We start from the raw sequence: 15,802 nt of genomic DNA, 5'->3' as shown, positions 1-15,802 counted from the left end.
AGTAAAGTTTTTAAAAAAAAGGCCGGTTTTGGAAAATGTATAACAAAAAGGAAACACCTAGTATCAACATCAAGTTTGCGGGTTCTAGAAAAGGACATCTGTGAATATCAAACTGCAATATTTCACTTCAACAGAGAAAATCTCAAAAAATTTCAAAAAGTACTATAAAACATTGTGTTTTAAGAGTAATAATCACAAACATGGTCAGCTATGGTCGATGAAAAGGATGTCGACCCCAGACACGGGAAATGCCAATTTTCACTGCCGTCGTTGGTGGCGCGCTGTATTTGGAATCGCGAGAATTGTGTCAGTATAATAGGTCCTGTGCCAAAACAAAATTATAACGGCTATAAATTTTTGCCATGGTTGGAAAGCTTGATGGTCACCCATGTTAGCTCATGTTCATGATGTTTCGCGGATTGTTAAATACTAGTATTCAGTATTAGGCCTACCATACAATACCATACCTAATTTAGGCAACGATACACGCGCAAACTGACACGCGCAAACAGTGATGCTTAAATACGCGATACCTTAGTAACCGTACAGTGATTTTTGGACCCTGGATAATGTATTTTAGGCTGTTTTTGCTTATTTTTGAAATTTGATCGCTAAGATTAAAAAAATGAGGTGAATATGCAGCGTAACTCGGTATATGATATGCTTTGCAAAAATGTAATTTGCAAATGCATCACCACCGTTCGAGTTTTTATCACGAACAGTTTTCCAATTCGGTAATTTATTATAGATTGATATCTCTGGCGAGTGAATTTGACCATATTATTGCATCATTATCAAAACAATGCAAAATCACTCTTGAATATATTATAACGTTCATCGCAAAATGTTAACAGAAATACCCTTTGATCTCAATAGTCACCTAAATGAGCATAACATTTATTTCTAATAAAAGGAAATGTTGACTGCAGTAATTGACAGAATTTGTAAGAATTTCAATCGAAATTGAAGTGGCTTACCTGTGTAGTCGAAAAACCTGCCAACACTTGCAGGACGATGATGAAAATGCGGACCGTTGACGTAGGCCTGTGTATTAAATTACAATCACCAGGCCGGCGGTACTTTTCTGTACAAACTGCCTATACCGATTCTGAGGACAAGAACTGTGTCACAGCCGCGATCCCCTGCTTTGTACGCAGCCGTCAGGTCACGGTCTGTCTACGTGACAAACGGTGTAGGTCAGTCACGGTGGGAGGACAGCGGGCTGTGCACCGCCCTCTTCGTAATAAAGGTCTGCTAATCACCTTTTTGTACCGCCGATATGCAGCTGTCAATCACCATGCACAACAAGTGAGAAAAGACTTTTTTTTTTATTGCGGCGGCGTCTGCCAACTAAAGGCAGCGTAAGACGTCATTCTGCAATGAGTGCAAATGTGGGCCAAGATCAATGACGTAGGCCAAGCTATAGCTAGTAGTCACCTAGCTCTTACACAAGGTCCCGAGCTCACACTGTCCTCACTTTTGCGATCGAAGTAGTGCCTCTCTTATTTTAGTACTCTCATAATCACCTTGCTGACTATTCGATCCTCACGAAGCTCTGATTGGCTGGAACGCTCTAATACTTAATTATTCATAAGTAAAACTTTAGCGAATCTGGACTGGCTTCAATTAAATGCAGTCAGAGTTAATGCAGTCAAACTACAATAAAATATGTACATGCATAACCTTTGACACATGATTTCATCCGATTCTGAAGCTCTAAGCCTACATTTTTCAAACAACTTATTTTCCTTTTTCGTTTGCCGAGATGAGCGGTGCATTTTGACTTTTGCGCATGACATATTTGACCTAGTTTACTCTATAACTAACAATGAGAAGAACACAATTTGAGGTATATTACAACATGATAGAATAATTTTTTTATTTTGTCCCAATTATGACCTTCGACCCCTCGCGGGAAGCATAGGGGAATAGAAAAAAATGGAACCAAGTTTAATCATTGAGGTGTGAGGATGCATAAAAAAAACCATTGGTTTAACTAATGTAGCAAACCAAAATGCTAACTCACATACAAGGGTCGGTCAGTATGTCATGAAAGTTGACTTGTAACCCCATATATGGATTATTTTCATTACATTTCTCTATGATCACATAAACACCATTGTCTTTTAAACGTCACATGTAAAAATTATATCACATACTTGATTACGTAACAGCATTAGCATAAAATCAATGGTCTACAGTCACTGGCTAAAAATGAGTCTTTTTTGTTAAGGGAAATAAGAGGCTAAAATGAGGTATTGTTGTATATTTTAAATTTTCTCGGGAATTAAAGTATGGAGAGTGTAGCCTTACTACTAGACAGCACTGAACCACCATAAAACCCTTTGACCTACCATGACACCCTTCACCAACCATATTAGGCTTTGACCACCGATTGAACCACTATGACACCCCTAATCAACCATGACACCCCTTGACTCACCATGACACTCTTGACCCACCATGACACCCACTTACTCTCAATGACACCTCTTGACCAACCATGACACCCCATGACCTACCCCGACACCCCTTTACCTCCTGAGTCCCCTTATCGTGGCACTTGAGAACCAAGGATCCAAAATAAAAATGACAGACACGGCCCTTTATAAGGGAATTTGATCAATAACTGATATTTTCAAATTGACGTATAAGTGACATTATGCAGCCTGTCTCAAAAAAAATTGTGCAAGTGGAAAGCGCCCTCTATGGCAATTAGAAGATACTGTTGTAACAAGATGCTTACATCAACGTCACGGGCGGAGTCTTAGATCTCGAATGCCGTTTGTTCTGTTCAATTTGCTTGTTTTAATCTCGAGATATGTTTAGTTAACAACGAAAGGGTAACAATTGTGCCACTTTTACTAGGAAAGAAGTCTGTACATGTAATTCAGTGATAGCATCAAGTTATGCATCGATAACACAACATCACAAATTGTTTTTACTGTTTTATCATGATACAGGTATAATAATTCTCTTTTTACACTTAAAACAGATTAAAAGATAAAGACATTTCACATTCTGCTGCAAAATTAACATGATTAAATACGTGTACAATATCAGTGATTTTATCATGGTAAATACTGTTCTCTTTGTCACTCAAGACATGTTAAAAGACAGACAAATATTGCACTCTGTTGTAAAATTAAAATCATGTCAACAAAAAAGTGCACATCATAATTATACGTTTGACATTTTACACTAAAGATTTAAAATTCATGATGATTTTTATCAAATCATAAGCACATTTCCGAGTGCGCAGCAGCTGAATCCGACATTGCTTGAAATCAACAGTTTAGTCCAAAGAGGGCGCTTTCCACTTGCACAATTTTTTGAGACAGGCTCCCGAAAGGCTTAAAAGCCTTTCGGGAACCTTGCCCTTTAAAGTGAATTTTATCAAACGCCCCCAAACGATAGAATTTCTTGTCAATTTAACACCACGCATGCTTTTACCGGCGGTTGACCCGCGTTCTATTGTTAAGAACAATAGAAACCGGCTCCAACCGGACGGAACCGCCCGGAACCGGCGGTCGAGTTTTGATTTCATCCCTTGGTAAATCAAGCTCTATCCAGAAAACAAACTCTCATTTTGTGTAAAAACACTATTTTCTCTGAAAATAGTGAAATTTCATATTTTTTATATTACACACTATCATAGCTAGAATATTTGTTTTGATGAAAGTATCATAAATATTTAAATAAAGGTAAATATAATTTACTTGATTCAGGCTTTTCTTCAATTTCCATAATTCGATTCAGAAGTGAACACTAATATCAATTATCCTTTCAAACTTAGTTAAGGAACGCCCAGCAAGTTGGGACTGCCTTAAAAAGATTGAGAGGATCTTTAAGTGCGTCGCTGTGGTGTCATCTCGAGCCTCGCTACTAATCAAGATAATTTACCGAGTACACAATAATTTATTATCATGTTTTTCAACATGAGATCAAAGAAACAAAGTACGAAGAGACGTAAAATTGCACTTTACCCGGTTGAATCAAGTTTATGTCAACTGTCAAAATACAATCTCATAAAAGGTACATACAACGGTATTTATTTAGACAATAATAAATGCGCGCTATCTGTTTTGAGGTCATTGCGGGAAATCGGAGGGGAAAACCCCAAAGATTTCACGTAATGACCGTAAAACAGATAATGCAAAGTTATTACTGTCATTCATTGTAACAAATCATTATAATTTAATTTATATTTTTACGTAAGAAATTTGTGAATTAAAGAACCCTACAAGCTAATTTGCTCGACAAATAAATACAAAGACGAAAGAAATTTGAACAAATCGTAGCGTAGCATGAAAATCACAAAAATGAACTTTGCTGACAGGAGGACTCGAACCAACGACCTCGGTGTTGCTAGTCGCCGCGCTCTACCACTGAGCTATGACAGCATCTAGTGGCGAGGATCGAGTTTTAGACCTATGCAGTGTTCGACTGTGACATGCCGCAAACTTGAGGGCGATTGCCCGTTTTTTAAACGGTGATTCAATGACTTCACGGCAATTTATATTTTTACGTAAGAAATTTGTGAAGTAAGGAACCCTACAAGCTGATTTGCCCGACAAATAAATACAAAGACGAAAGAAATTTGAACAAATCGTAGCGTAGCATGAAAATCACAAAAATGAACTTTGCTGACAGGAGGACTCGAACCAACGACCTCGGCGTTGCTAGTCGCCGCGCTCTACCACTGAGCCTGTCAGCAAAGTTCATTTTTCATCTATATATCATAAACAGTGTTTTTAATCATTGGTAATACATTTTGTATGCAACTTTGTCCAATTTTATATAATTTGTCGATATCTTATGTTGTCTTTAAAAGTTAAAAAGCGGAATGTACAGAAATCACATTTTGGAGAATTTATACCACTGTGTGACATTGTAAGAAATTGTAGGACTTGATATCAGTAAACCAGCTGTGTTCTTTCACCGAGCTGCAGCTAGGTAAAAAACTCAATTAAATGGATTGATGTTTTAAATGAAAACACACCCTTAATAAATCCATTTTAGAAGATTGTAATTATATGAAATAGTAGGCGCATGTGTGCATTTTATGCAATTTAGCAGTTTATTCGTTTTTACATTAAGATTAACATTTTTTAAATATAATACCGTTAACGTGACATTAATAAACCAGATGTGTACTTTCATCGAGCCGTAGCCAAGTAAAAATAATGACAAGTCAATTAAATGGATTAAATGGATTTATATTTTAAATGAAACCTACCCTTTTAAATAACTCCAAACAATTTCTTTTCTAAACCAGGTGGGTACTTTCATCGAGCTGTAGCTTGGCTCAAAATATGACAATAAATATCGAGTCATATACTTTCAAAATCTATTATTTTATGTAGCTATTTAGTTATGAATGAGTTTATTGACTTTGCAGCAGTTCTTTTTCGGGTATTGTGAAATTATATCTAAACATTGTGCTTTGGACCTCGGATATTCCTCGGTTTATTCCTCGGTTCCAAAGCAAAATGTTTAGATATTTCACAATACCCTCAAAACAACTGGTGCGCAGTCATAACTTCTAAATAATTCTAGAAACAAAATTAAGCTTGCAGTAGATACCAGAATTATTTTTCATCCGATTATTTTATGTGCTGACTATTCATGAACTGAACTGACTATTCATGAATGGGAAACATCATTGGTCATATTTAGCTCTGCAAAGCAAAAAAAAGTTACACGTAGCAGCTTCACGTCATGACGGTTCCGGTCGACATATCCGGAGTTTACTTCATTCTGAATCAGTCTGTATGACGTCTTCAAATTTATTGAGCTGTCAAAACTTCCTCTAAACCAAGAGAAAGTGGAATACATGTAAGTAAAGTTACAGCGGCCAGGACCAGGAAAGATACCACAATCCTCGATGTCAATTGGTAAATCAAACCTGCAAGAGGAAGGCAATTAAAATAAGAAAACAAATGAAAGGGAAAATGTTAACAATAATGTGTATATGAAAAGAAGGATAAGAAGAGAAGGAAACAGTAACACTTGTAGATTAAGAAGAGTCAGAAGAACAGTAGAAGCCACGAAGTGAACAGAAATTAACAGAACAACGATGACGATGTATGATGATGGTGTATGATATTTAATTGTTAATGATAACGACGACGATGATGGTGATGATGATAATAAGTGGGGACCTGTCATTACTAATGCCGGAGGGGCGATAATGTGTTAATCATGTAGTGGTGGTTCACTAGAGTAGCTGGGTGTCGGGGGGGGGGTGTGATTAGCTCTACATGTTCTAGAAAATAAATCTTTAGACAAATAGGTATGATTGATACACAAGACCTTCCAAGATGCTTGGTATAGTGAATAATTATTAAATTTCACACGACCCCCTTATCAGGAAAAATAAAATGACATAATCCCCTGTTTGTCTAGTGAAAATTACTTAACCCCCTTATTTCTCTCGCCCCGGCATTAATAATGAACAGTCCCTTTTGTTGACGATGATGATGATGATGATAATGATGATGATGATGATGACGACGACGACGGTGATGATAATGATGACGATGATGATGATGATGATGATAATGATGCCGACGACGACGATGATGATGATGATGATAATGATGATGATGTTGATGATGATGATGATGATGATGATGATGATGATGATGATGATGATGATGAAAATTTTAATAATAAACCTTCCTCTTGTAGGTTTGATCTACCAAATGACATCGAGCAGTGTGGTATCTTTCCTCGTGTTAGCCGTTGTGACTTTACTTACTCCGCTTTCGCTTGGATTAGAAGAACTATTGACAACTAAATCAACTTAAAGACGTTTTATATAATTTGAATGTGACAGATATATCAAAGATTCTTAAGAACCGGCGCATTCCGTCGCGGAAATGACTGTTAATGGTGTCATTCGGTCATTTCAAATACGGTATTGAGTTTTAGTTTTGGTTTTGATCATTTGGTTTCCTATTATCCTGCTTAAGCTCTTGAGTGACGTCATTATCGATATCTTTGTCTGTACCTTTTGTTAGAAACTTTTGCATCGAGGCGTTTCGGTTTCAATTTAGTTTGTTATATAATCGGAAATCAGGTTTGAGGTTACCTTGATTAAATTATACAAAAGAAATTTTTAAATTTCGCAGTACAATATTCACGTGCAGAGAAGTCGCACAAGTCAATCTAAATTTCAAAGCGTGATTTAGTTTTGGAAATAGCGTAGGCTTATTTCACTGTGATCTCTTTCTTTTCTCCCCCCCCCCTACATCCGCCACACACACTCTTTCTCCCTCCCTCTTCTCTTCCTCTCCTCTTTTCGAGTAAAAATTAAAAGTCACTAGCTTATATTGGAGGCTATAGCATTCTATAGATCCTCCTACATGCGATAATAGTCCAATCAAATTAAAAAGTCACTAAACTTACCACTAATTGCAACAGAAACCATTAATCACCATTCATTTCAAAAAAAGGAAATTTATAAACAGAAACAAGATTCACGATTTTATGACAACTGACCATAACCATGATAGCATTACTTCCAAAATTATTTATACATGTATATTTTGGCATATTACACAATATAAACAACAATTGCCAGTGAGAGGTATTACGATCCCGCACGCACGGGCCCTTGAGGTATCTTTTCTTTGCTTTTATGGACTTATTGAACGAAAGCTAACACTTCCCCTAAAAACACTTTTTCTCATTACGTCAACAGATAACGCAATTCAATGTTTAGCAAGGCAATTGTGGTAAATCTGTTGACAACGACCTATCCCAGCACAATTTTTGACCAAAATGTAGGTTTAAAAGTCAAAACCTCAAGTGTTGCTTACAATATTTTTCAAATTTTATGTCATTAAATAAAAGAGCACACTTATATTGTCCATATACTAGCCTCAAAAGAATGAGCAATGACCAATTCTCTTTAAATTGCAAATATTGTGCAAAAAGTTACTATTTTCGCCTGTTTTGCCATACGGTTGTAAATTCAATGAACAATGACTTTGCTCAAGAGCGCTTCATATCAATTTACAACCGTATGAAAAAACAGGCGAAAATAGTAACTTTTGCACAAGATTTGCAATTTAAAGAGAATTGACCATGTTGAGCACATTCGCCTTGCTATAAAATTGAATTGTGTTATCTGTTGACCTAGTGACTAAAAATGCTTTTAGGGGGAAGTTTTAGCTTTCGTTTGATATTAAAAAAATTCTGATTGGATGAAGGGAACACTTGAGGTTTCGACAAAAACCAATCAAAGAGGCCCATTTTTTAGAAGCTTCACAGCTCCTACATTGCTATGTACTCAACCGTGTAGTGTAATCAAAGACTGTGGTGGCGACATTCATTGCTTGTTGTTCTCTGCTCGGAAGCTCTTGGGACGAAAATGTGTGCTCAGGTGTATCGGGGTGGAAACTTTGCGCATGATGGTTTATAAGAAAATCGGTTTTGTATAGAAACCTTTCCATATGACAAATTGATATGTAGCGCACCCCCTTAACCCCACCCCCTTGTCGGCGGCACTGACAATTGCACCTTGATCTTGGACCAGGGGGGGCAGGGGGACGTGTTCCCACATGTCTGCAAAAGCCACTTTTTGAAAATTCAGGTCGATTGTGCCCCCCCCCCGCTAAATATTAAGACGGATTGACGGTAATGTTAGACGCTATAAATTGGTTCAAATCTGTAAAGCAAATATACACCTACGTACCTATGTCAATTTTTACATTTTTGTAAAAAAAATTATGTAATTCAAAAAGCTTTTGGGGGGACTAAATATTAATAAGTGTTGGGTTTTATACAATAATATTCATAATACCAGAGAACGGTTGGATTTCACCAGGTGCAATCCGAATTTCTGGGCCGACTTCAATGTCAATATCAAATAGACGTTACAGACATAAATATATAAATATATAACTACATGCTGGGAAAGGAGGAAGAGGTGGATGTAGGTTCAGCTGCAGTTTTAATATCATAAAATAGTAAACAACAAAGCAGAATATTGGAGCAACATGCTTTATATCTTTATGGTATCAGAAAAAAAATTCGTTAGTATAATTTTACCATTATCTTGTCCGGCATAATTATGTTTTCATGTTTAACGATTAAAATATTTAAAGGATGGCATTAAAGATGGTGGGGTAGTTGCATGCTTCATTGTTTGTACTGTATGTACACAAACCTGTCATTAGCCTCTACAAGGTTTCATACTGTTAATGTTTTGATATGCATTGTAATAATAATTATATAGAGAATAAATGTATAAAATAATGATGTCGCCCGTGTTATATGAGACGACAGATGCACGACAGCGGCTAAAAACATTACCTTTATTCTCATTTTTAAACACATCAATTCAAATTATCATAAGTATTACAAATTTTAATCAAATCTAGGGCTTAAAATCAATCAGTCCCGTTGTTGCTATGCGCCTCCGATTGGTTCAAATAGCGAGTACGGGTATCGCATCGATGCACACGTGCTGTCAAAATTATGGGGTTACCATTTTACTTTCTTTTAAAGATATCTTATCACTAACACTAATGCTAACGCTAACCCTAACGTGAAATGACCTGAACTGAACTTTAACCTTTTCGGACTACTGACACACCTCCGGACTAATATGCTCTTCCCAAGGTATGAGCTTTTAAAAAGACAACTATAAAGTATACGTATCTGGCGTATGAATTATATTGTTGTTTTTTTCTCAAATTCACAATTGACCCGGCTATAAAATAATATTGTGTCGATGATTTATAATCCTAAAGATGTTAGACACCGAGTTTAAATGGTATATAAGCTACATATATAACTGAAATTCGGAGATCCTACATGTACGCAATCACATTGGCTAGAAATCAGTCGTCTCCAGTAAATTACCCCAGAAGTCGGAATTTCTCTCATTTGTCGGTTGTCCGCTGACATCATGAGACCTCGCCGTTTCAAAGGCAATACCCGAATTTCGGTTGTCACCATCGAATTCCGCATAATCATTACCAGGAACAATATCGGGAATCTTTTGATTTGTAGCCGTTAATTCAAATTGTGGGTTACTAGGGTCGTATGTTTCGCCTGGTTTTATGTAACCGTAGTTCTGAATCCCGAGAACTGCTTCTTCTTCGTGCTCACTGTAGGTTACAGAAAGTACAAGAACCAGGAACACTTATTGTATCATTTCAAAATTCATTTTGGTGAAAAAGGTTTAAAAACATGGGAAACGGATAAAAGTATACGAACTGCATTTTCCTTATCATTTTTCATATTGTTGTGATAAATAGTAATTATAATATATTTTCAACGTAATTTTAATGTTTTAATAACATTTTCGTTAAATTAATCAATTAATGATGATGAGAGTCAGCTATATACAGTAATGGATACCGACAACCTGTTTGTTTTGATGATAAAAGATGGGGAAATGCACTCAATGAGATCATTATCTTACCCAGAATTTGATTAGCTATAAAGAATACTGGACTATAAAAGCACACTTATTATATACATCATAACATAAAATAGCATAATATACCATAATATATAAATATTAACTGTCCAGAAGGTGAATTGTCAAAACTATTGCTTAAAACCGTACTATTTTCCCGAAGCGAAGCTGAGGGAAAATAGTACGGTTTTGAGATTACGAGGAGCAATAGTTTTGACAGAGTTTTGTAGCAAATATCTACACAACAAACCACTATGGAAATGTCACACACAAGCCACAACTAAGTTGGCGTGTCTATGGCGCGCGTCATCTCTGCGTATTAAGGCAGTGCGAACACGTGAGACAGTTTGGTTGTTGCTATGGCAGCGGGAAATAAGTACTACTATTTTCCGCTGCCATGGGAACCTTTCAAAAATAGTTAAACTATTTCGTGCCATGTGACGCGGTTTTAACCAATCAAACAACAAGGATCCATGTATGTGGTATATAATAACTAATAGTGCGATACCTTATGTAAACCTGTGTTTTACCTTGCTACATCCTTTCCATCATGCGACTTGTTACTTTTCGCTGCGTTCTTTTTACCCATCACCAAACAGATAGTGAGTACTATTATAGCGATAATGATCAGTCCCACAGACACCGACAGACCATAAAACAATCCTTTCTTATGCGCAGAACGTCGGCAATCCCTACCGAAGTAGATATAGTCTTCTGAGAAACGGCAGCTGGGGAAAGATAAAATATACCTTATATTTTGTTTGTATTTTAGGGTAAGAGTTATATTTAGGGGGATTCCTGAACTATTCCTATATAGTGAGGAAACTATTGACAAACTATGTAAGATCTTACGGTGCCCAAATCGAATCTCTGTCATTTACCATATCGAGGGTTTTCTCTGTTGAAATGTCTCTCAGGAATAGCTTTCATATCGCCGTATTTATATAACCTATAGGCCTGTGTATTTTTGATTGACATATCAAAAATTATTAATTCAAATATGTTACATAAGTAAATCTGAGTACTTTAATGGGTCATTTTGTAGCCAGCTTTTAAATGAAAATGTGTTATTCCCAAACGCCAATTTTTAGTTAGTATTAGGATATATCGAGAGAATTAAGTCTCAAAACTTAAAATAAAATGCAAAATATGGATCAGAATAAGCAATGCTGGTTCCATAAGTTATTCAAAGATACTGTTTTAAAGAATTTGCTCACTGGCATTCTGCTGGTTCCATGCTACTTTCTTGTGAACATATCCCGTTGATTCCACAGTAAGTTTCAAGTGTGTTTAAGCACTGTGATTGACAAACCGGGATCCCATCAATACAATAAAAGTCCATGTGCTTTCCCTCTCCACAATCACCTTCTGAAGTAGAATCGCACAAAGCAGCTGTTGCTTCTGTTGGTAAAGAAGAACAACTTCAACTTCAGTCAATTCCACGGGACCAACATATTAAAAGAGAAAAATAACTACATAAGGTAAGAGTAGTTACTATTAAAATCATGTCCCATCATAGCAAAGGAGTCTGACATTGTTACATTTCGTTTTTGTTTTTGATATTTATACCTAGTAGTGCAACTCTCTGATGCACAGTGTCATCGCCCCGATATCTTCATGGCAGAAAATGCCATGGTAGGTTAAATCCACAGCCACGCATGTTCCCACCTGTTTAATAGTTTTTAAATGCATAGTGGGCTGAAGGACATCCGACTAAGGCTAATGACATTAGCCTGTGACTGACCTCTGTACGGTCAGCGAGCATGCATTTGCCATTGTCATCTGCTTATAGACTGTCTCTACGATAGTCTCCTACACAGCCAGTTTGTGTCAGTCGGTCTGACACTCGTCGATCCTGTATGTTCGTGATAGCCACATACAGTCTGCGCTATTTAAAATCTTGAATTTTGGTCACTTTTTCAGCTCAAGACGCACGCTAGTTTCTCAAGACGCTAGCTAACGACGATAATATCCGTTGAACATATATGTTCAAGTGCAAGGAACCAGATCTGGTTTCTTTATACGAAATCATTAACGGGAGGTATTCATCATTTTCCACCCCGGTATCCAAAGATTTATCGTCTGAATATCAATCGTGCATAGCACATTTACGTGTATCGATCCCGTGTATTCATTTCAGTGTCACTGGTTGTATAATGTAATTATTAACCGGGCGATGTCGGTGTGTGATGTGAGCAGCTTCAACAAGATGTAACAGTTCTACTATAAACTGCATCTTTGATGTGTTGGCTATACTTTGTTCGGTTTGTAATTGGCGAAGACTCGAATCATCTTTAACGGAGTGTAAGTTACGCCTTAATTGATAATACAGTAATTGGCAATACAGATATCGCAGTAATACAAATCCGACTAATTTTCGCCAATTATAAACCGAATAAAATATAGAATCCTGGAGGCTCACTCAATATCAATATGATGTAATGTGTATTATGCGCAGTCAAAAGACCTCCTATTTTATTTCTTGTTTGGCAAAATTTTCAGTTGATTCGACATTGAACTTCCGAGTCTTATTTTGGCAATTGGCACAATATATTGGTGAACGTAACACTATACTTTTAGATTAAATCAAATTGAACACACATGCATAATTATACTACATTAAACTTGTAACATTACCTTCAGGTGGGTTACAGTCTAGACATAGTCCCAAACTTTGATTACCCAGGGTGCCGCCGAGGAAAGGGACTATCGTCATTTCGTAAATTTCATCGGCAGTGAGCCCTCTGTCAGTGGGAGTCATATCATTCCATGCGTAAACCACTTCATGGTCTACGTAGATCGATCGCTCTAAAATACCAACATCTCTAGGTATATTTACATCACTGTAACATAATATTGTAATTTGTTAAAAGATTTTCTTTAAACATCCTCATGAATAATCAGATCAATTATGCTAATTTGCATGTCCGCTCATTGTTATACAGATATATATGTAAGCCACGCCCCCAATTACTATTCATGAGCGACCTCATAAATATTCATAACGTCGAAAAATACCACCCTACTACTATGCTTTATTCATTGCGTTAATAAATATTAAAGATTTGCGTATTTGTTTTTCGGTCAAAATATTAAAGTCGCAAAGGAGAAGTTTCACAAAAAAATTAAACAAAATTAGGCTCTAAACACTACGTAGAATTATCCCTAAGAATGTTATCAACATGAACCTCAATTATCAATTATGCCCTCGCGTTTCAAAAAGTAGCGAGTGCACTTTAGGTCTGTACAAACGATCAAGAATTAACAAGGATGATTACAACCAAGTGTATAAAACTAACAAATTTAGCCTACCAGACGCATCATTACTTTCTTGACTGTGATATTTACTTTTTTTAAAAAGATTACATTTAAGTTTTGGTGGGATTACCAAGGGATTTCTTTACCATGCAAACACCGGGCGACCGCCAAGGCCGTGGCAAACACGACAACATATCGGATGATTTGGGAAAATAGAACGCGGTTTATTGCCGTTTCTGCCAGGGCGACGGCGGTCAAATGTCGGTAGAGTCTGAAGTCATTCTCAAGTATCAGAACCGTCACTTTATATACAGCTTGTCGGCAAATCATTTCGATACAAGGGAATGAATGTAATGTATTGTATATCTTTGTTTATAAAAAGATCATTGATTGGCTGTATACGAAACCTTTAGCCAATGGACTTATATTCATTTTTGATCGGAACTGTATAATAAGAATTAACTAAAATAATTGTACCAGAATACACCATTGTCATAACGTTACCTGAGTTTAAGAACTTTAACTCTTAGGAGTCCATTAAGTACACTGTAAGCAAAAATTGACACCTGTTGAGGAAAATGTCATGTATTAGCCAACATCTTTATAATCACTAAATAATATCAAAGAAGTCAACACAAAATTATAAAACATTGAAGCAATCACTGACTTAAGAAAATTACCTAAACATTGTCGCAAACTATTTTTAAGGATTTCTTAAATGTCGTCATAATAATTGTCATAATTTGTTTTCTCAACCCCCTCCTATTCCTTCTTCTTCTTCTTCTTCTTCTTCTTCTTCTTCTTCTTCTTCTTCTTCTTCTTCTTCTTCTTCTTCTTCTTCTTCTTCTTCTTCTTCTTCTTCTTCTTCTTCTTCTTCTTCTTCTTCTTCTTCTTCTTCTTCTTCTTCTTCTTCTTCTTCTTCTCATTCTTCTTCTTCTCATTCTTCTTCTTCTCATTCTTCTTCTTCTCCTTTATTTTTTGACAATGCTGAAAAACGTTGGGTGTTTTAAACTTTTAAAGGTAGATGAGGTATTGTTGGTCGAAGCAGCCAAACTAAAAATCGATTTTCATTATCTAAATCAATATATTATTGAAAAATAACACTTTCATGTTTTACAAAAGTTCATTCTTCAAATCATATACTTTGAAAGCTTGATTTATTGTTGTGAATGAGTTATGTAGGTTTTACAAAAGTGTTGTTGTTTCAGCCCTCTTTACAACATAACTAAAGAACCACAGGACCTGCAAAAGTATATCTGTAATATATGAATGTTACTACACACTCGCTATGAAATGATCAATGAAATTTTTGCCAAAGCTCACTAATAATAGCGACAAGGCACATATCCACTCAATTAAGAGCGCTCAAGGCACTAAAACAAAAAACAAAAACAAACAAGACAAAGAAAACTGGAACTAAATTATGAAACATAACTTAAGAATTAGAGAATGTCTCTGACATAAGATGAGTTTTTAACAACTTTTTAAACACAGTAACATTTTTAGCAGTTCTAATATAAATAGGCAGTTCATTCCATAGACGTGGAGCTGCGATTGCAAATGATCTGTCACCCCATGTGCGGTTGGATTTTCTTTCTTGTAGAAGTTGCATGTTTCCAGATCGAAGCGTAATATATGACGGAGCAATATCATTAATACATTTATATACAATCAACATAAGTTTAAAAACAATTCTTTGTGTGACAGGAAGCCAATGCAGTTCCTTTAGGATTGGCGTGATATGGCAATATTTTCTGGTGAAAGTAAGAATTCGAGCGGCAGTGTTTTGAATTTTCTGAAGGCGATAGAGTTGGTTTGCTGGTAATCCATAAAGAAGTGCATTGTTGTTATCCAAACGAGAAGAGATGAATGAGTGAATAATTTGTTCAGTAGCATCGCGACTTAGGTATTTGCGGATCCGGCTGATGTTACGTAGTTGAAGCGCTGAACAACGAATGACATTAGAGATATGAGGTTGCATGGTCATGTGAGTGTCAAAAAATGCACCTAAATTGCGTGCTTTGGAAGATAAGGCAATTGCAGAGTCACCGATGCAAACATTTTCAATGTTGATTTTAGAGAGCTGTTGGTGGGATCCGAACAGTA

The 15,802-nt window shown here is 36.3% G+C and overlaps 1 protein-coding gene across 1 annotated transcript; it reads right to left on the bottom strand.

Moving 5' to 3' along the window:
- Window positions 1–9,043: 9,043 nt before the first annotated feature.
- Window positions 9,044–13,262, bottom strand: LOC140145290 (uncharacterized). The gene is made up of 4 exons (XM_072167049.1): window positions 13,076–13,262; window positions 11,656–11,839; window positions 10,969–11,166; window positions 9,044–10,124 (listed from the first exon to the last, which is right to left on the bottom strand). Exons 1-4 carry the CDS (start codon window positions 13,197–13,199, stop codon window positions 9,848–9,850), a joined length of 783 nt encoding a protein of 260 aa, XP_072023150.1. The 5' UTR covers window positions 13,200–13,262; the 3' UTR covers window positions 9,044–9,847.
- Between the last annotated feature and the right edge of the window lie 2,540 nt (window positions 13,263–15,802).

This window comes from Amphiura filiformis, unplaced genomic scaffold (assembly GCF_039555335.1).
Source record: "Amphiura filiformis unplaced genomic scaffold, Afil_fr2py scaffold_199, whole genome shotgun sequence".
Taxonomy (NCBI): domain Eukaryota; kingdom Metazoa; phylum Echinodermata; class Ophiuroidea; order Amphilepidida; family Amphiuridae; genus Amphiura; species Amphiura filiformis.
This window is presented reverse-complemented; position numbering and strand designations above follow the sequence as displayed.